This window comes from Bicyclus anynana, chromosome 18 (genome assembly GCF_947172395.1).
Source record: "Bicyclus anynana chromosome 18, ilBicAnyn1.1, whole genome shotgun sequence".
In the NCBI taxonomy this organism is placed as follows: domain Eukaryota; kingdom Metazoa; phylum Arthropoda; class Insecta; order Lepidoptera; family Nymphalidae; genus Bicyclus; species Bicyclus anynana.
Genome location: NC_069100.1, coordinates 14,487,024 through 14,509,393, shown reverse-complemented (window position 1 = coordinate 14,509,393; position 22,370 = coordinate 14,487,024). Strand labels below are relative to the sequence as shown.

The window sequence follows — 22,370 nt, the reverse complement described above, 5'->3', positions numbered from 1 at the left end:
TAAATAAATAAATAAATAAATAAATATAGCACTCGGGGATAGTGTAGCTTCCCAACAGTGAAAGAATTATCTTAATCGGTTCAATAGTTTCAGAGCCTATTCAATGCAAACAAACAAATAATCAAATATTTCCTCTTTATAATATGAATATAGTTAATACGACGACCTATTCAAATCGGTTTATAGTCTTCGAATGTCAATTAAGACTTAAGTTAGCGTTCAAACCATAAAATCGCATCATAATCGCTCCATTTGTTTAGAAGATATGCCACAGAGACGTGAATCAGATAACACTCGCTTTATTTCGTTGGGGACGGGCGTGCTTATTACTGCTGCCAAATAGCATTACAGCATTCCTGCCTGAATGATATGGTTACAAGTAAGCAGTGGTGTAAATATACCATCTCAGGTCCGTGGCAAATTCACTGGAGGGGGCTCCAAAATCATCTCGTAGTTACAACTGTGCAGTTTAAGCTACAGCTCTGTAGTACATAAAATAAAAATCGATTATTGATGTATTTGAATAAACCACAGAACAAATTATCGAGTATCGATATTCTTTCATGAACATCACTGATAATGCTAACAACTATCGTCTTTACTCTATCGTGGACAGTTGTAGGATAATCCTCGCGAAGCTAAGTCGCGATGTGTCCCATTTTGATAAAGTTTGTGTTGATTTTGACATTGCAGTACTGTAGCGGTAGTTTTAATGAACAGTATAGAGGTAAATATTATTCTTACATGCTCATTATTTCTGTTTCCAAGTATCGTAATGTTTCGCTTTATATCCAGAGAATTAATTCGATAGAACTCGGGTCAATTTAGAAAATTTTCAACTTAATTTAAATTACTAAATTAAGTTGAAAATATTAATAAAAATATTAACATTATAAAGAGGAAAGATTTCATTGTGTGTTTGTATGTAATGAATAGGCTCCGAAAATACTGAACCGATTTGAAAAATCACTACACTATCCCTGAGTGCTATAGCAGAGTAAGACTGTGGCTATAGGCTATATAATATTTTCAAAAAAAATAGGGATCCTTCCTAAAACTCCAACAATGTAACCCAAGCTGTAAAAATTTTACCTTTTTTTTTTATTCTTTACAAGTTAGCCCTTGACTACAATCTCACCTGATGATAAGTGATGATGCAGTCTAAGATGGAAGCGGGCTAACTTGTTAGGGGGAGGATGAATATCCACACCCCTTTCGGTTTCTACACGGCATCGTACCGGAACGCTAAATCGCTTGGTGGTAAGTCTTTGCCGGTAGGGTGGTACCTAGCCACGGCCGAAGCCTCCCACCAGCCAGACCTGGACAAATTAATCTTCTTTACATCGCGTGCGTTGCAAAAACTATTGCTGTTAGAATGAAATAATGTACTACAACTTTGCAGAACACATCATTTTCTACAAAAAATGTCGCGACAGCATATACCTAACATAACATTATAGTCATGACACAATTAACTGTTTCTTTATTTAAAAAAAAAAAAATTGGAAATGCTGCCGTTAGAAAAGGCTTTTTATTTGTATCTTGGTATGATTTCTTTTTTATTAATGTTAGATTGTAAGTTAAAATTGTAAATGGATACTAAAATAAAGGCTTTTTTATTTTTATTTTTTTTATTTTTTATTTATTTATTTATGATTTCTTATCAAAATAGTTTACTTCAGATTTAAGACTGCTTCAATACCTGCAGCAGAAAAAGCTGAAACCGGTAAGTGGCACAAGTATGCCTCTCTGACAGAGAGTTACGTATTTGTACCTTTTGCCGTGGAGACCCTTGGGCCATGAAGTCGCAGTGCCAAAAAATTTTATCGAATAATTTCACCACGGCTAGTTGCCTCGACTGGTGACAGAAGGGCTGGCTCATTTTTTGCGCAAAGGATCAGCCTGGCTGTCCAGCGCGGAAATGCAGCCAGTATTCTTGCCACCATTCCACGTGGTCATGATTTGTATAGTTATTAGGATAAGTTAGCTTAAGTTCCTTATTGTATTCTTTTTCAATACCTTTATTAAACTTTTTGAATTATTCAACAAAAAAGCTGTGAAAAAAACTGTGCCGCTCAACTCAAGAACAGCGGTACCGATTGGCTGAAAATTGGTGAGGTGGTAGTAGAACCTGGAGACGGACATAGGATAGGTACTTATGGTAGGGGTATGGTGGGAGTTGGGGTTGAGTAGGGTAAGGTAGGGGGTAAGGTAGGGATAGGGTAGGGTAAGAGTACGGTTGTGGAAGAGTACTTTTATCAAGTGTGTTTATCAAGGGTAGGGTAGAGGTAGGGTAGGGTAGGGGTAGGGTTGGGAAGGGGTAGCTTAGGCAGGGGTAGGGTAGGTGTAAGGTGGGAGTAGGGCAGGGGTTGAGTTGGGGTATGTAAGGAGATAGGGTAGGTGTAGGGTAGTGGTAGAGTACAGGTTGGATAGGGGTAGGGTAGAGGTACGGCTGGGAAGAGGTAGCTTGGGTAGGGGTAGGGTTTTTAAAGGGTGGAAGTAGGGTAGGTTCAAAAACATTGTGAGAGAACCTGCATAAATAGGCAATTTTTTAATTCTCTACGAATGTGAAGACTGCCAATCCGTATTGGGCCAGCGTGGTGGATTAGCCTAACCCCTTTCATTCTGAGAGGTGACTCGTGCTCAACAGTGAGCCGAGTATGGGTTGTTAATGATCATGACGATAAGTTCATGTTCGTACGAACTTGGTCACAACTCACAAAACGCTATTACTGGTAAACTTCTTCTCCAGTTCCCCGCGCAACATCGGACCTCTGGGAAGCCTTTGTGTTCCAGGGTCGGGAGTACGTGATCCAGGACCTGCCGGTCAGTTGGGAGGACGCCAGGATACTGTGTCGGTACGTGGTATAGCTTTTAGATGCGAGCGAAGTCACGGAGCGATAGTCTATCATTATCATTAACAGCCGATGGACTTTCCACTGCTGGACATAGACCTCTTGCATGGACTTCCAAACAAAACGGTCTCGAGCCGCGAGTATCCAGCGGCTCCCTGCAATCCGTTTGTCCTAGGTCCACCTAGTGGGGAGTCGCCATTCCAGCACCCTGGAACTCCAACGTCGTCTTCGAGTTCTTCGAACTATGGTACCTCGCCGATTGTAACTTCATAGCTATATCGTAAGTACAAATAACGCAAACACAAAAACCGTTGAAAATAATTGAGAGGAGATGATAAAAAGAGATTAAAAGAATCCAGAAATATGGGAAAAACAACTTCGCTTCGCCCAATATTTTCATTTCGATTCAAAACATTTTAATAAATTATTAGTTTAGAAATGAACGAGGCAACTTCTATCTTCCTTGATCCGGAAGTACCTAACTAATCCTTCCAAGCGATTTTCACTTTAAAATTGAAAATAGATACCTACCTATTTATATATTTCTTTAAATTTGTATTAATACAAACGTTATTTTATATATGAATTTGCCATTCCAGCATCTTGGGACCCCAACGACCATCAGTAAAAAAACGTAATGTTGGTCGACCCCTCACCAGGTGGACTGACATATCAAGCGAGTTGCAGGGATTCGCTGATGAATATTTTGAAAAATATATTAAGACCTTTTCGAAACCCTAGATACAAAGAAAAAGAATAAAATAAGTCGAGTCATATCAGAGTTCTGCGTTCACAAATATTGTTAACAAAATTTTTATATTAAGTGTCGACTCTGTTCAGTAATATGTGCCAACCCCAGGAAGTAATCCTAGATACGCCAATGACCTTGGCTTACAGAGGACTTTGGGACCGAAGGGGTATTTGGGCTGGGTGAATGGTATATATTTTTTTATTCTTTACGACTACAATCTCACCTGTTGGTAAGTGACGCAATCATCTAGAAGGGAGTGTTCTTCTTGGTTTCTTCCCCTCTTGGTTTCTACACGAGATCTTTGTCAGTAGGGTGGTAACTAGCCACGGCCGAAGCCTCTCACCAGCCAAATATATGGTGTGTAGAACATAGCTGGTTGACGTAAGATATCTGGAATTTGTTATTCTTATATTCTTTCTTGAATGTCGTATTTTCGTCTGTACAGTTGGGTTTTTAGATATTTTTTGTTGTTGTTGTTGATTGCAGAGGACACCACAACGGTACGCTTGCTGTGTTGGATACCAGAGAGAAGGCGGACTTTTTGGCTGAAGCACTGTCAGAACTGCAGTTTTGTGAGTACACAATGTTGGAGTATTCTTTAGGATTCCGTACCACAAAAAGAAATTCGGAACCCTTATATAAGATCACTTAATTGTCCGTTCGTCTGTCGGTTTAAGTTTACGTAAAAAGAGATACCAACGTATATATTACCATTAAGCAATAAACGCGTTAAAGCATATTTCGACACTCTACAGGAGATCGAAACTCCCGTTAACCTATTTGAACTATGAAATTGAGCAACAAAACATCATAGAGTTGGGAAATTGGTGGTGTCAAAACTCCGTGCTTAGGAGAGCTCGCTAAGCCGTCGGTCTCGATCATTATCATTAACATCTGATAGTGGTCGTCAATTAATTTAACATTATCACCTCCAACCCGCATCGGAGCAGCGTGGTGGGTTAGACCCCTATAAGGGTCTGGTCCTGTGGGTAAGTAAGCTGATGTTGATGATTTCAGCGATAGAGTCGGTGTGGGTGGGCGCGCGGCGGCGCTCGGCGGAGGACCCCGAGGGGTATCGCTGGGGCGAGGGCCTGGAGCTGAGCAGGACGGCTGCCGACGTGCTGGCCGACGAGATGGACGATAGCGGACACTACCCCTTGGTACTGAACCCTTACAAATACCATCATCATTAGTTGCAGGGTTGGCCTACTGAACGAAAAAGATAAGACGCTTTTCAGCTTACTACACCATCATCAGTCTACAGAATTTAATGGCATACTGTAGAGAAACAAAAGCTCAAGTACCTTTTACCCTGATACCACGTACCAAGACACTGTGATCATCACCATCAGTCTGCAGGATTTAATACTTCAAAAATCAAAAAAATCAAAAAATCATTTATTTCAAGTAGGCTCAGTTTACAAGCACTTTTGACACGTCAGTTGACTATTTGTAAAGATTCTACCACCGGTTCGGAAGGCAGGTCCTGCTGAGAAGATACCGGCAAGAAATTCAACAGTTGCTCTTTTGAAAAAGTCATACAGTATTATAATTTACAATTGATAACAATTACTGTTTACATTTCTTATAGTTTTACTTCCTGTGTGAAGGTGGAAGCTGATCCAACGGCCTCCAAGCATCTTTATCATTAAGGAACTCATCAATGTTGTAGTACCCTCGACTAAGTAAATGTTTTTTAACACATTGTTAAAAGCTATGCATTGGCAGGTCCATCACAGTCTTGGCGATCTTATTATAGAAGAGTACACCCAAACCTACAAAAGATTTTTTTACTCTTTGGAGACGATGTGCAGAAATAACTAACTTATGCCCGTGTCTAGTAAGACGTGGGTTTAGATCTCCTTTTCGTTTGTACAAATTAATATTTTGTCTTACATATACTATACTGTTATATATATATTGACAGACTTTAAAGACAACATGAGGCGGCAAGAAGGGCATTAAATGCTTTAAAGCCTTCTTGCCGCCCCATGTTGTCAAACAGGGAAGCCTTAGGGAAAAAGAAAGGCTTAAGTGCCTCTTTGCTACACCATGGCACCAAACCCTTACATAATTACCATCATTAAGCTGCAGATTTAGCCCATTGTAGAGAAACGGAAAGGTCTTTTAAATATTTGTTGTTGCTAGACCATGTTACCAAACTCTTACGTAGATCTCATCATCAGGAGTCTGCAGGTTTTTATGAGGCTACACCTTAGGTTGATACTTGATGTACACACTTTGTAGGACGTGTTTTTTGCATGCCCTGTGAAACATTGCTCTGTTTAAAGGTGGATGGTATTTCACTTACCATCAGGTGAGTCATCAATTTGGTCTGTCAATAATTATTAAAAATAAGGAGTTGATCACCTACTGCAGCAAAAATGGAAAGGTGTTTAAATGCCTTATAAATACCTCCCATGGGATTCCTACTTCACTACGTACATAGTATAAAGATTGTATTCTGCTATCTTTACTGGCGAAACAATTGAAAGAAAAATAGGAAATATTAAATAAAACACGGTACTATCATAATCATCATCTTAATTTAGCACTATTGATGTTTCTCAATAACACGAGCACTCTTAGATTAGGTATCCAAGTAGTAGAAGCGCCAAGACTATGTATGTCCTTTATGGCACTACCTGAAGAGGTTCCTGACACATTTAACATCGAGAATGTAGACAAAATAAACATTAACTTTTGAGGATAAGCGCTTGAAATGACAGAAGATATTCCCACCTTCTTTAAACAATTCCTCTGTGTGCTCAGTGGTTGAATAGAACACGCGTGCCCGTGCCAGTGGGCGGGGCGGACTGCGTGGCGCTGGAGCGAGTTCGGCACGACGCACCAGTGTTCCTCGACTTGCCTTGTCACCTCCAGAGGCCCTTCGTGTGCGAGCGTGGTGAGTATGTGAATGTGTGCTCCTCGACCTGCCCTGCCACCTTTACAGGTCCTTCGTGTGCGAGCGAGGTGAGTATGCAAACGTATCTGTGGACTAAGTGGCACTGAAGAACGTTCTTCGTCTTGCCCTGCCACTTTGAGGCTCCACAGGCTGCTACTAACATCGCAGCACCCTTGTAAAGCTGCATTTATAGTAAATTTTAACATAAATACTTTGGAGAGTGTGCTCAGGGATTCCTGGCACAAAACAGCAAGATGTGTAAAAGGTGGACATGCGTGGACGACATTCAGACCTTAAATACCATTGTCTACGTTTCCTGACACCTCTTATCACCTTCAAGACAAGAGCGAATAGACATTTTTTAGACGATCGCGTCCCATCCTGCACGCTTTCACTAACTTTGACCTAAGTTAGTTTAGGATACGAAATTGAGATTGTATGTAACAACTGTCATGCGGTGCCTAGATACTTCTCAGTTGATTTTATTTTATGTTTATTCTAATAGGTTGAAGACCAGAAATTAGTGAATAGGCCAGCAGGACCTCTATAGTTTTGTTTCTGTGACAGAAATCACGTCCCATCTATAAGCTCATGATTGCTTTCTTTATTTGTTAGAGGCTTTGGCGCAGACCAGAGTCCAAGAACTGAAGTCAGTCCGCTGCCGCAGGGGCCTGTACCGCGTGTACGACGGCAGGCTGGACTGGCACCAGGCCGCCGCCTACTGCGTGCTCAGGAGTATGGCGTAAGACCTTGGAAATTCCCATAGCCACGCCCAATTGGACGGCCTCCGTGGTGCTATGGTGTGCGCAGTGGATTTACAAGATGCAGGTTCTGGGACCGATCCCCTGGCTGGGCCGTTGAGGTTTCCTTTTGGTTTTGGTCCAGTTCTGGCTGGTAGGAGGCTTCGGTCGGGGCCAAACGATTTAGCGTCCCGGTACGATGTCGTGTGGAAACCGAAAGGGGTGTGGATTTTCATCCTCCTCCTAACAAGTTAGCCCGCTTCCATCTTAGTTTACGTCATCACTTACCATTAGGTGAGATTGTAGTCAAGGGCTAACTTGTAAAGAATAAAAAAAAGAAGCTTTAAATATATATTCAATTTACTTCATCGAAAATAATTTAAAGCTTTAAACAAGTACCCAAGGTATCCTTTAACATTGTCAATGTCAACCATTTATATGTGGGTTTTAATGGTATATTCAAGTCAAGAGTGAATATGCATCTTCTAGGCAAGCGCGTTCCACCATAGGCTGCATCATCGCTTACTGTCAAGCATAATTGCAGCCAAGCGATCGATTATATAAAGTAAAAAAAAATCGATAACAAAGTTACCTCTACGCATTATTCCCAAATTACCTCTTTTTACTATTCCCAAGTTATTCCTTAAAATTGCTGTCAAGCTTTTTCCTATTAAATGACCGGGTCTATAAAACTATAAATTTTCAGGTTAGCCAACATAGCGTCAATGAAATGTCTGAAGAAGATAGGACTTACTATGTTGAAGTCTAGACCGAGTAAGTGACAATTATAACGAGATATATATATTTATTAAGTTATTAAGTTATTGTTGTAGGCTCTTCTCGGACCAAGGCGCGTTTGGAACCTAAGTTTTCGAATAATTATTATCACCATTATCTTAAGTTTAATATTATTACCTGACGTTTCGAAAGAGCTTGTAAACTAAGTCTATTTGAAATAAATGAATTTTGACTTTGACTTTGACTTTAAGAGCCGTGATAGCCTAGTGGATATGACCTCTTAAACCAACGATTTTTTAGTTATGTGCATTTTAAGAAATTAAATATTGTTTGAGACACGTGATATAAAAAATGAAATATCACGTGTTTCAAACGGTGAAGGAAAACATCGTGAGGAAACCTGCATACCAGAGAATTTTCTCAATTCTCTGCGTGTGTGAAGTCTGCCAATACGCATTGGGACCATTAGCCTAACCTCTCATTCTGAGAGGAGACTCGAGCTTAGCAGTGAGCCGAATATGGGTTGATAACGAACGGACGAACGAATGGTAAAAAAGAGGTGGTCGGTTTTAGGTATAGAGGGCGCATGGGTGGGCGGTCGAGGAACCCTGGGCCAGTGGACGTGGGTCGACAGCGGACTGAGCATCTTCAGCCCTTCGGCAGCTGCTGATGATGCACTGGAATGGCCGCCCATGAGGTAAGTTATTTATTGGTTACCTATATACCTTTATTATACATCTAGGAGGTAGGTACAAGTTTATTAACTTTTACCTACAAACAAATGTATGTAATAAATGTATACAGAGAAAGAATCTTTGTAGGGACAGATCTGCAATAAAACAAAATGGCTGCCTACAAATAGACAGACACGAAACCCGCGATCCAGTATTTATGGAAGCGCGCTGTGAAAGGAAAATGCAGTTCATATGTTATCAAGGTGAGATTTATAGTTTTTATATTCAATCTTATAAACATGACTAATAACCGTTCTTCACGATTAAGTCGCAAAAAACCAATGTGAATTGAACCTAGGATCTCTTTAATTTGAGTCAAATTTCAGAACCATAGAGCTAAACATATTGTGATAGTAATATAGTAATGTTAAAACTGACTATAGGTTACCCTTATTAACGAATCGATAAACATGGTAATTTATCAAAATCGAGAAGTAATTTCGACGCTACGATTCCAATATGTGAACGTACCAATAATATAATTTTAAGGTTGGCAACTCTGTTGGTCCGCCATGTTGTGGCGTCTTACCTCTTCCTTGTTAGCTGTGTAATGTGTGACATTGTATTTTTCACTAATCTAATTATCTTCAAATAAACAGTGGGCGTACGCATAATAATTGTTCTTTAATTGAAAAGTCCTAACAGGTTATGGTCCCAGTGACCTACTGTTTAGGTGAAGATATAGGTTTAAACACGTGCGAGCGATTGTCTTTTGTCGGCGCTTGGGTTGGAGCCGGGAGCGAGTACGCGGCGTGGTACAAGCAGTGACCGGGGTGGTCGTGCGGAGTTTCAAAGTACGGCGAGGTTCTGCGGGGCGAGTGAAAATATGGATTTCCACACTCTTCAACAAGGTTCAGCAATTAAGCTGGAGGGGCAGAAAAATTGGAGCGTATGGAAATTTCAACTGTCAGTCACACTAAAAGGAGCGGATTTGTTTTCCATTGTGACCGGTAAGGATAAGGAAACTGATAATTATGATGCCAGGGACGCAAAGGCACAGGTGATTATAGTGTCAAGGTTAACTGAGGCGGTGATGGTTCATGTCTTAACATGTAAGTCTTCTGAGGAAATGTGGAAGAAACTTCATAGTGTTTACGAGGCGAAGTCAGCTACTAACACACTGATGTTACAACAGAAGTTTTTCCAGTTTAAGTATGAAGGCGGGGATTTAGCAACATTTTTGTCAAAGTTACAAGAAATGTCTTGTCAGTTAAAGCATGCCGGTGAGGAAATTTCAGATAAGTTTTTAATTACAAAAATCTTGATGTCATTACCTGAGTGTTATGGTCATTTCATATCTGCATGGGAGTCTGTGGATAGTGATAAACAAGTATATGATGACTTGGTGGCTCGACTTTTAGTTGAGGAAGAGAGAGTGAAGGCCAGAGGTTTGGACAAGGATGGTGAAAATGTAGCGCTTCATGTTCAACAGCATAGTAAGTTTCAGACAAAGAAATGTTTTAAGTGCGGCAAAACGAATCACTTTGTGCAGCAGTGTAAAAGTAATGTTGATAAAAGAAAGTGCTTCTTATGTCATGCGATAGGACATTTGAAACGGGACTGTCCTAAGAGAAAAGCCATCGATAATGATCAGAGTGGGGGTCATGCGTTTATAAGTCATGTATTTTGTAGTAATATAGACATGTCAAGTGATAAATGGTTAATTGACAGTGGTGCAAGTGAACATATTAGTAAAGATTTGTCATTATTTAAAAACTATAAGGTAGTCTCAAATCGCTATGTCACTGTAGGCGATGGGCGATGCTTACCTGTATCTGGGGTAGGTGATATTAAATTAAAATTGTTTGATGGTAATAGGTATGCAAATGCAACTTTATTTGATGTTTTACATGTGCCTGATATTAAAATAAACTTATTTTCTGTAATGGTTGCAATAAGAAAAGGTTATGTTGTAAAAATGCTTAATGACAAATGTTGTATTTATAAAGACAGTTTATTATGTGCAGTAGGGAATTTAAAGGGTAAGTCCTACATGTTGGATGTTCTATATGATGAATGCAACAATATGGTGGATGTAGCTACTGTATCATTGTTGTCTGAGTGGCATGAAAGGTTAGGTCATCAAAGTTTGGATTATGTTAAAAAGGTGTTAACAGATAACAATATTAAATTTAAAATTGATAAGGAACAGTGTATAGCATGCTTGCAGGGTAAAATACATAGATTACCATTTACAGAGAGTACTAGGTGTACTTCTCAACCTCTTGAATTAGTTCATGGTGATGTGTGTGGACCTATGGAAGTGGAAAGTGTCGGGGGTAGTAGATACTTCTTACTTCTAAAGGATGATTACACAAATTTCAGATTTATTTACTTTCTAAAATATAAAAGTGAAGTACCATTAAAGTTCAAACAGTTTGTTAGTTGGTGTGAAAGACAGATAGACTTTAAGTTGAAAGCTATTCGCACAGATAATGGGAAAGAATTTATTAATACTGAAATAAAAGACTTATTACTTCAAAAGGGTATTGTTCATCAGACAAGTATAGAATATACTCCTCAACAGAACGGTAAAGCTGAGAGGGAGATTAGGACATTGGTAGAATCAGCGAGGTCTATGATAAGTAGTAAGAATTTACCTAAAGAGTTGTGGGCTGAAGCCATTAATAATGCAGTGTATATCATCAATAGGACAGGCAAAAGTAAGGTAGATGGTGAGAGTCCTTACAAAAGCTTGTTAGGTAAAAAGTTCAGTATTGAAAGTTTGAAGTATGTTTTTGGTAATATAGTGTTTGTGCATATACCAAAAGTAAAAAGATTAAAATGGGATGTGAAAGGTGAGCAAGGGATCTTTGTAGGTTATGAGGATACCAAGGGATATAGAATTTATTTTCCAAGTCAGAGTGAAGTCCAAGTGAAAAGGGATATTATATTTTTAAGGGATGAAAAATTAAAAAATAATACAAATAATACACAAGATATTATGATAGAAATATCAGAGATGACACAGAGAGAAGGAGATTCTACATCGAGTGAAAGTCAGGAAACAGAAGATGAGTACCTTGAGCTAGAGAATGTGTCAAATCCAACATTGACAACAGGAGAAGACTCTAGTAGTGAAGAGGAAATAGTGACAAGCAGAGGTAGAAGAGTTGTAAGACCAGGATGGCAAAAGAATTATGATTTAGGTTTTGCGGTATGGGGTGAGGAGCCTAAGAGTTATAAAGAGGCCATGCAAAGTACTGACTCTGACAAATGGAAAGAAGCTATAAGGTCAGAGTTACAGCAATTAAAGGATAATGGTACATGGACAGAAGTAAATAGTGTACCAGAAGGAAAAGAGTTAATAAGTTCAAAATGGGTCTTGAAAAGGAAGGATAATAATATTTATAAAGCTAGGTTAGTTGCGAGAGGATTTGAACAGTATGATATTGATGAATGTGATCTATATGCACCAGTAGCAAGATTAAACACATTTAGGATCTTTATGAGTATAGCAACTAAGTTTAATTTACAGGTGTATCAGATGGATGTATGTGGAGCATTTTTAAATTCAAAATTGGATGAAGAGTTATATATGAGTACGCCTGAAGAGTCAGATGTTAAAATTGTAAAATTGAATAAATCTTTATATGGTTTAAAAAGGGCACCTAAGTACTGGAATGAAACTTTTACAAATGTCATGTTGTCACTGGGTTATGTACAATCTAATAAAGATAATTGCTTGTTTTCTAAATGTATAGGTGACAAGAAAACATTCTTGTTATTGTATGTTGATGACATATTGTACTTTGGAAATTGTGAAGCACAAAGTTTACAATTAAGAGATGTTTTGTGTAAAGAGTTTAAAATGAAAGAAATGGGGGCTTTAAATAAATTTCTGGGTATAGAAACTAAGCAGGATTTGATTAATGGGTGTACTACTATTTCACAGAGAGAATATATAAACAAGCTGTTACATACATATAATATGGTAGATTGCAAGTTGTTATTGTTACCTATTGATAAAAATTATAATTTTCGTATACTTAAAAGAGATAGTTCAGAGAGTGTTTATGTAGAGAAAAAGTGTAGAAAATTAATAGGTAGTTTAATGTATTTGGCCATGGGTACAAGACCAGATATTTGTGCAGTTGTAACTATTTTAAGTAGGTATCAAAGTTGTGCATCTGAGTTATTGTATAAGCTTTTAATGAATATTCTAAGATATTTAAAAGGGACATGTGACTTAAGTTTGTTGTATTACAGAAATAGGGAAAATAATGTAATGTGCTATGTTGATAGTGACTGGGGAGGGTTAAGTGACTATAAGTCTACAACAGGGTGTGTATTCAAAGTGTTTGGATGTTCGGTTATTTGGTTTTCTAAAAAACAGTGTACTGTCTCATTGTCTTCTACAGAGGCAGAGTTTATAGCTTTGTGTGCAGCGACAAGTGAAGCTTGTTGGCTAAGAGATATTCTTTCAACATTTGGGGTTGTGCAAGTTATTGATATATTTGAAGATAATCAGTCTACTATTAAAATGGCACAAATGGCAACTGGTATTACTAGAGTTAAACATTTAGGGATAAAACAATCTTTTGTTTACGAAAAGCTGGAAAAGGGGATTATAAAATTAAATTATATTAACACTGGAGACCAATTAGCAGATATATTCACTAAGGCTTTAGGGGGAACTGTATTTAAAAGGTTCAGAGAAAGATTGTTTAATTTTTGAGATTATTTAGTTGTTAAGGGGAAGTTATGTTATTTGTGTTAAGGGGAAGTTATTTTATTTGTGTTAAGGGGAAGTTATGGTATTTGTGTTAAGGGGAAGTTATGTTATTTGAGTTAAAGTGAAGCTATTTTATTTTGCTTAAAATATTTTATTGGGGGGTGGTGTGAACGTACCAATAATATAATTTTAAGGTTGGCAACTCTGTTGGTCCGCCATGTTGTGGCGTCTTACCTCTTCCTTGTTAGCTGTGTAATGTGTGACATTGTATTTTTCACTAATCTAATTATCTTCAAATAAACAGTGGGCGTACGCATAATAATTGTTCTTTAATTGAAAAGTCCTAACACAATACTTATAAACGTACATTACATACCTACATAGCTATAATCAAAACCCTTCCTTTTGATTTCACCGTAGTCGGATAGGAAACTAAGCTACGAATACTTATTATACTCTTTGGCTACGAATATAAGAATTAAAGGAAAACTTAAGCACCTCGGTATTTATAATTGCTACGAAAAAGTAATAGGATTATTGTGAAGATATTAAATAGCACATAAATTAGTGATCTTAATAAATCCAACGCAGTCATATTTTCTGAAGGAACTCTTTCACGACAAACTAATAATTTTCAATTTTCTCCCAACAGGAGCGCCAACTCAACCAAAATTGACAGCGACACCTAGCGATGACAATTATTACTACGTGCTTGTTAGACAACTTTTCTATTGGCAGCACGCTTTTGAAAACTGTTTAAAATTAAACGGTTCCCTCGCTACCATAGACAGTAATGATAAACTTGTACAACTGCTGTTGGTTATGGGCGAAAATAATGACCAACGTAAGTACTTTATGCTTAGATCGGTGTCTATTGTCAAATAGCATACTAACAAACGTCATCTATTAATGAGAAGAACATTTACGATTTTATTGTGTTCTCATGAAGATATTGAAAATAATATATTTATAAATTTTAATATGTTATTTTTATTAATTTATTCGTACTTTTCTATACTAAAGTGAATAATAGTTTAAAGTATATTTTTTTAAGCTGCGACATCTATTGTTCAGTAGAAGATGAAAGGCGAATACCAAAAACGCAATCAAACGCCACTAGATGGCGTTACAACAGAACATTCACAGGCACCGTATGCAGGCGACTCAGAGAATGTGGAAACCCCTATAAATGGCCTATTTCTTGCAAAAGCCGTAATAGCACAGTGGATATGACCTCTGCTCTTATTTGGCGTAGGTTCGAATCCTATCCGAGGCATGCACCCCCAACTTTTCAGTTGTGTGCGGTTTAAGAAATTAAATATCACGTGTCTCAAACGGTGAAGGAAAAACATCGTATGGAAACCAGCATGCCTGAGAATTTTCTTAAATTCACTACGTGTGTGAAGTCTGCCAAACCGCATTGGGCCAGCGTGGTGAACTATTGGCCTAACCCGTCTCATTCTAAGAGGAGACTCGTGCTCAGCAGTGAGCCGAAAAAGGGTGGATAGTGATAATGATCCTGCAATGGACGTCCATCGTCTGATCTGATTATTATAAATTGAATATTAAATTGTATTGCAGCAATCGAACACATTTGGATCTCAGGCCGCCTGAACATGACAAAAGAAGTCGTGAGTGATAAAGTAACATACTACTGGCAAAGTCCAGATACTGGCAGAATAATTCCAGATCCTAAGAGTTTCGGTGAAGCTTCTAAAGGGATTTATGTAAGTATTATGTACCTACCTAAGTAATTAATTATTGGCTAATAAGGATTTTTTTTTCCACAAGGAAATAGTAGATTGTTAACCGAGGGTGGAAAGAATCAATTCCCGAGGTATTTAGACGCACGAGCGTAGCGAGTGCGGCTATAGTCCGAGAAGGAATTGATTCTTTTACCCGTGTTAAACACTCTACTTTTTATTATTTCAAATATGAGGAAATTTCATTTTGATTACGAGGAAACTGACGACTGCTTTACCGACGTTGTGACTACTCCGCGCTAGGCGGCTCTCTATAAAGAGAATGACTTACGTAAAAATCTCGTTACATCCTACTCGAAGAACCACTAACGTTATAGAATTCACTTTTCCTTTGGTGGAATACCTATATTGCTTATTGCAAGATAAAATTACTGGTTCACATTTATATGGTTTTTAAAATAAAAATTCAGATAGCACTATAACCTTAAAAACGTCTTGTTTAATTAACCTTAAAATCGTCTTGGGGAGAGAGAAAGAGAGAAAGCGCGAGAAGAAATGAGACGGCAAATAGTCGTTCGGAAATAAATATAACTTTAGACAAAATTCAGTTTAGATTTTTTTTTAATATTAGATACTATATATATAATATATATTATATATACATAACAGTGGCTGAGTTTAAAAAAAATGATTGTTTAAAGATAATGATTATAAAAAAATAGACAATGAATGAAATTATATAATATATAATATTTAAAATTAATTGTCATTATATTAATTAATTAATTGTCATTATAACAATTAATTTTAAATATTATATAATATATAATATTTAAAATTAATTGTCATTATATTTTTTCATTCATTGTCTATTTTTTTATAATCATTATCTTTAAACAATCATTTTGTTTAAACTCAGCCACTGTTATGTAACAGATTAGTATACCACCAATTATTTATGTCGACTTTTCAAATTTTATATAAAGGGAACTCAACACGTTATTGTTGCGACTTATTCCGATTAAGAAGTTTGCGCTTTTACACTGGCTGTTTAGAAACACACATGGATGGCCGTAGCATTTTTTTTATAATTACTTTACTTTTACATAAAAGTTTTCCTCTAGAACTTCATTGACGTCTGAACAGGCTGTATGGTCAACGATCTTTGCCTGTCCCCGAATTTAGTCGGGGACAAATTAAAAAAAAAACATAAAACTCTTCACAGCTAATGACAGCAGTTCTATTTTTAAAGTTCATTCCGGCCCTTAGGTGGGAAGTAATTTGTATGAGTTATTCCCTCCCTGTGTAGGGAAGCAGCATTTTCCACCCAATACTCAGATCAAAACAACACTACTTTCCGAGTATGAGAAATGAAAATATTCTTTCCTTACCAACTGAGCAAAAAGTCTCAGCATAAAATTTAGTTTTTTTTTTTTTTTTTTTTATTGTTTACAAGTTAGCCCTTGACTACAATCTCACCTGATGATAAGTGATGATGTAGTCTTAGATGGAAGTGGGCTAACTTGTAAGGAGGAGGATGAAAATCCACACCCCTTTCGGTTTCTACACGGCATCGTACCGGAACGCTAAATCGCTTGGCGGTACGTCTTTGCCGGTAGGGTGGTAACTAGCCACGGCCAAAGCCTCCCACCAGCCAGACCTGGACCAATTAAGAAAATCTCAATCTGCCCAGCCGGGGATCGAACCCAGGACCTCCGTCTTGTAAATCCACCGCGCATACCACTGCGCCACGGAGGCCGTCAAAAAAAGTTTTGTTCAGCAAAAGGCGTGTAAAAAGATTGATAATAAAAATTGTTTGAATAAGTATTAGATATATGGATCAGCTTCGGACAATGAGGTCCAGGGTTCGAACCCCGGGTCATACAAACAAAAAAATACGTTATCAAGATCTTTTGAAAGATTAATAGCAACCTGAGAAACACCCCCGTGCCTCGGAGCATGAGACTATGAGAGCGAGGGAAAGAGAGTGAACCTGTGCTTGCGTACACACTTGTGCACTATAATATCTCATAGTCATAGGTCGGGAGCATATTATTATCAAGTATTCGTATAATATGCTATGGTACTCAAGAGGTGGTGCTACAGATACCTATTATTATTAACTAGCGGACGCCCGCGACTTCGTCCGCGTGAAACTCGATGTAAATTTTCAACTACCTCTACCCTACCCCTACCATACCCTTACCGTACCCCTACTTTACGTTGAAATTTTTCATGAATTTTCTTTGCTATAAACCTCACGGAGCCCGAGACCTTTCCAACGAATGCAAAACCGTGGAAATCGGTTCGTGCGTTCTGGAGTTATAGCGTCAGGAAGGAAAACCCGACTTTTTTATAATAAAAAGTATATCCTATGTCCTTCTCCTGGCTCTAAACTACCTTCCTGCCAATTTTCAGCTAAATCAGTTCAGCCGTTCTTGAGTTATAAGTGGAGTAACTAACAGGACTTTCTTTTATATATATATATAGATGTCATTATTAAATTATACGTGTAGTATTTGAACCAAAAAAATGTAATGAAATTAATGTTTACTTTTAGTATATTAATTCCGCTTCTCACCACTAGATGCCGCCATGGCTGGATGAAGATTTCACAATGGACAGTCCTTGCCTCAACCTGGATAGACAGGACCATTTGAAGGGTTTGGTCTACGGACTGCCGTGCGATACTCCGCAGTATTCTATATGTATGATAGGTAAGTATAGTACATCATCATCATTATCAGCCGATACACGTCCACTACTGGACATAGGCCTCTTGCATGGACTTCCAAGCACAACGGTCTCGAGCCGCCAACATCCAGCGGCTCCCTGCAACCCTCTTAATATCCTCGGATTCCTCGGACCACCTATTGGGGGTCCGGTACCAACACTGCGTTTTGCGGTGCTGGGTCGCCATTCCATCACCTTGGGATCCCAACATCCATCAGCTCTTTGAACTTTATAAAGTACTCGTAATAATGTTTCTTTATAGGCGACTAGCAGTCTAGCAGAATCTCTCGGTTTCATCCGCGTAGTTCCCATGTGAGAATACGCAGATAAAATATAGCTTATGTTATTCGCTGATAATGTAGAATGTATTGTTAAAAGAATTTTTCAAATCGGTCCATTAGTTTATTTGTTACATACAATAGTACAAATATTTTCCTTATTATATTAGTGTGGAAAAATACAATCTCTCTCTCACGAAATTCATCTGAATTTTATCATATAGTAGGTATATATAGTAATATCCATTCATAGTTTAGCTTCAAGAAATTATACAAAAATGATAATAATTAATATCTTCATACAATATATCTATTTTTACAGCAGACTTCAATAAAATTAAAAAGATTCTTAATTCGACTGCATGTTATTTTTTTATATGTATAATAAGATAATATACGATAGGTACCTATAATCGAAAATTGGTTTGTGGACAATTACTTTCTTGTTTGAAAGGGTATTATAATAGGTACTTAACTTATTAATAAACACGTCACTGACTTGGCACCGCCTACAAACTGATCAGTAGGTAGAACATCATGATGTTTTTTTTTTAGTTTAATGGGTAGGTTATAAGTACATTTTTCTGTTTTGTATTAAAGGTAATATTTTGTTTCAGAAAAATTCTCACCAAAACCAGTGGTTGACAACAGCACAGTGGAAGTTGAATCTTAGTGACCTAATCTAATCTCTGCTATTGTCCTCATGTTACTTGTACCGACTCTTTAAAGGTCCTAATAGAGAAATTTTAACATATTTTAAATAAAAATTATTAAATAATCATTGATTTGTTATTTTTATTTAAGTACAACTGTGTTATTTGGGGATTTATTGCTGCCATGTTTGTTCATTTACTAGCGGACGCCCGCGACTTCGTCCACCCTCAGACCTCTTTAATCCAGCCCTTACAGTAGTATCGCTGTAAAAATGGAGTAACTTCTCCCGTTTTCCCAACATTTCCCTTCACTGCTCTGCTCCTATTGATTGTAGCGTGATTAAGTGTAAGATTTATTCACTAAATTAATACTTATAAAAAAAGATTGTTAGAATATTTGTGAAGTAAATAAGATTATAAAGTTTCAAAATAAATCAAAAATGTTTTAGCATGATTAGATGAAAAATCAGACATTTTTACCTTCCTTACATTCAATGTGATATTTTTCATTATATCTATACTAAGATTAAAGAGGCAAAGAAACGTTGACTAAAGTATAAATATAAAATAGTAAAATACTAAATGAAAACAGTAAATAATTTTTAATATTTTAATTTTATATCATAGAATCCTTTGGTTCAGCGTTTTGAAAAGCATATCATTATATACATTTTAGAATGACATCATTCCATACAATTTAATATTTCAACCCATTGCCTGTTGACTGTCTCAAGTTTTTGACATTTCTTCTTGCAGATTCGTATATCTCTGTTCACAGTGCGAAGCTGCACCAGGTATGTTTCGAGGCTTTTGTTCAGGGCACGAAAAGCTTCTAGTTCTTGTTTTAAATCTGATGTTTTTTTCTGGAATAGAGTAAAAATAAGCTATTATAATAAACATCATATCAGACGATGGGCATCCACTGCAGGACTCAGGACTTTTTTAGGAACTTCCAAAAATTATAATCCTGAGCCGCCTGCACCTAGCGAACCCCTGCTACTTGTTTGATGTTGTCAGATCACCTAGTAGGGGAACTACCAGTGAAAGAATTTATCAAATTGGTTCAGAAGTTCCAGAGTCATATTCAAAACATACAAACAAACAATCAAATCTTTCCTCTCTATGATATTAGTATAGATTGGTATAGCTTCGCTGCTGACACTCCCATGACAAGCAGGCGACGGGGGAAATGCACTGCGCGGGTATGAATTTATGCGAGCAGGGCTTTGCTACCCCCGTCCCGGCCCGGCACTGACTATCGGCAGTGTTACAAACAAATTTGCCAAGCTATAGCTACTGAGGTGGATAGACCAATGGTTAGCATTAGTGACTTCAGATCAGTAGGTCCTGGGTTGGAGTGAATAAATTTTTCTTCTTTTAAATTTTTATTCAAAATACTCAGCCGAGAGTTGGGAAGTTAATGGTGTTACATCTCTGTCTCTGAGAGTGTGTTAAGCTGTCAATCCTCATCATCATTTAATATCTGATTGCTATATAATCTAATCTAACATTAACAACCTAAATTGGTGCAGCATGATGAGTCTCAGCTCTATAATATCCAAACTCCAATATGACTATACTAAAGCTATAATCAATGTGTAATGTGTGTTTACTAACAAACAAACTAAAAATGAGGGTATAAATCGCTAGTCATTTCACACTTAATAATAATTATAATTAACTTGCTCGTAAATGAATGACAATTAATTTGATTAATAAGTTTAAAACAATACATTTTAAATAACATTAAAAAAAAAACTATACAAAATTTAAAAGTTTTAAAATGCACGCAATTTCTACCTTCATTTCTAATTTGTTTGTTGGTAAACAGTGCACATCAGGTATGGCTTTATATCGTCTCGGATATGGCATTTATTTTAAGTTAGTTAGATATAACCATAATAACTAAAATGCTCCATCGTCAGACTCTGAGAAGTTGCCTTGAGCACTGAATACAATATATCTCTGGGTAGACCTATCTATTATGAAAAAAAAGAAAAACAAAAAAAAAAATACCTACCCTTTGCCCGGTTATTTGAGGAACAGATTTAAAGTCGTGCGCGCAACTCTTTAACTTAAACTTGCCAAAAGCTTAGGATCAGCTTTAACTGTTAAAATAACTTAAGACTGCTTGCCTTATAAACTTACATTATTATTATTAACAAATATTTACCTCAAGTTCAAGTTTCGACGAAGTAACGGAAGCACTGGACATCTTAACTACATAAATAAACTTTCACAAATAGTAATGAAATCAACTGTTATTTCAATCTAGCATTGATTACAACAATACCTCGATTTTTGCAATTAAATATCGTTACGGGGATGCAGTACAATCACAATATCAAATAGGTATTTTGTTTTAAAAATAACATCATAAAAATTCGTTATTTTTTGTGATTTGAATGAAGTTTAAATTTAAACCACAGATGACAGAATAGACGTCAAAGACAAACACAGATTAGATACATGAAAAATGTGAAATATTAAGTGCCATAGACTAAATCACAGATCACTAGAGACTATAGACACAGAGGAATGATAGCTAGAGATGCATGTATTTAACCTACCAAGTTTTAAGACCAAGGCTTTAGGTTTTTTTTTTGCTTTAAAGTATGAACCAAAAATTTTCCAAGTCCTACTGTATCATATTGGACCTTTATTGGACGCTAACATGGCAAAGGAAACTCATCAATATTGTAATGCCATAGGAATAAAAAACTTAAAAGGAATTTTTTACTATTAAGATTTTGAAATACTTCTTTTTTCCTTTATTCGTCTGAGTTCTGCACCATTTAATAATTGAGCACTTAACTTGTTATTCTGAACTACATACCTTTACAAGAAATGTCAATATTATGAGAAACGCATCTGAAACAAGTGAAAGAAACAAGAACAATTTATTAACTATTTATTATTTTACTCTTGGGGTACATCGTGGGTACATCCAATCAGTGTTGCCAGAAGGTTACTTTTGTAACCTTTTAGGTGATTTTTTGACTGCAGTGGTAACTTTTAGGTTACATTAATAAAAAGGTTACTTTTACGTGATATTTCGGAATTTTTAGAATTAACTTACAATTTCGTATATCTAAAACAGAACGGTCGTTAAATCAAGAAATGCGGACAAATGCTCAAGAACTCATCGATGTTTCTGTGTCAATCTCACTATAAATGAAGACGTTACAATCGACGTTGCGAAATAAGCAAGTTGCAGTCACATTGAATTTCTTAAAAAAATCAAGTATGAATTTAAGAAATTAACGTCTACTGTTTTTTAAATCCTTGCTCTTTAATTGTATTTTTCTTATCCCATAAGTAAAAGGCAAACAATCAGGGCCTTACTTAAGATGATTCTATTTACGAGTAAAATCTCCTTCGGTTTGTAGTAATTTAGTACTTGGCTAGTATTCGTAACAGACAGATATTTAAAAAAAAAATCAAAATTACTTTAGCCCCCAGAGGCTGAAATGGTGGTTTAGCCATGCTGTGGAACGCAAAAAGCAAGAGTAGTAGTAGTCAAAAGGTTACTTTTTACACAAAAAGGTTACTTTTTTAATATTTCGGGTAACTTCTCATAAGATCCAACTGGTAACACTGCATCC

General features: G+C 36.9%; 1 protein-coding gene and 1 long non-coding RNA gene across 2 annotated transcripts; one reads left to right on the top strand and one right to left on the bottom strand.

Annotated features, from left to right (window-relative positions):
• The first annotated feature begins 621 nt into the window (after positions 1-621).
• On the top strand, positions 622-18,891 carry LOC112052343 (macrophage mannose receptor 1). Its single transcript, XM_052886945.1, has 13 exons — positions 622-727; positions 2,753-2,858; positions 4,093-4,178; positions 4,624-4,766; positions 6,379-6,511; positions 7,127-7,253; positions 7,958-8,025; positions 8,563-8,686; positions 8,811-8,926; positions 14,051-14,242; positions 14,980-15,125; positions 17,689-17,818; positions 18,730-18,891. Exons 1-13 carry the CDS (start codon positions 649-651, stop codon positions 18,783-18,785), a joined length of 1,506 nt encoding a protein of 501 aa, XP_052742905.1. The 5' UTR covers positions 622-648; the 3' UTR covers positions 18,786-18,891.
• Positions 18,892-20,938: 2,047 nt separating this feature from the next.
• On the bottom strand, positions 20,939-22,362 carry LOC128198952 (uncharacterized). Its single transcript, XR_008251655.1, has 2 exons — positions 22,216-22,362; positions 20,939-22,164 (listed from the first exon to the last, which is right to left on the bottom strand). It is a non-coding gene; the product is annotated as an uncharacterized LOC128198952 (long non-coding RNA).
• Positions 22,363-22,370: the final 8 nt, after the last annotated feature.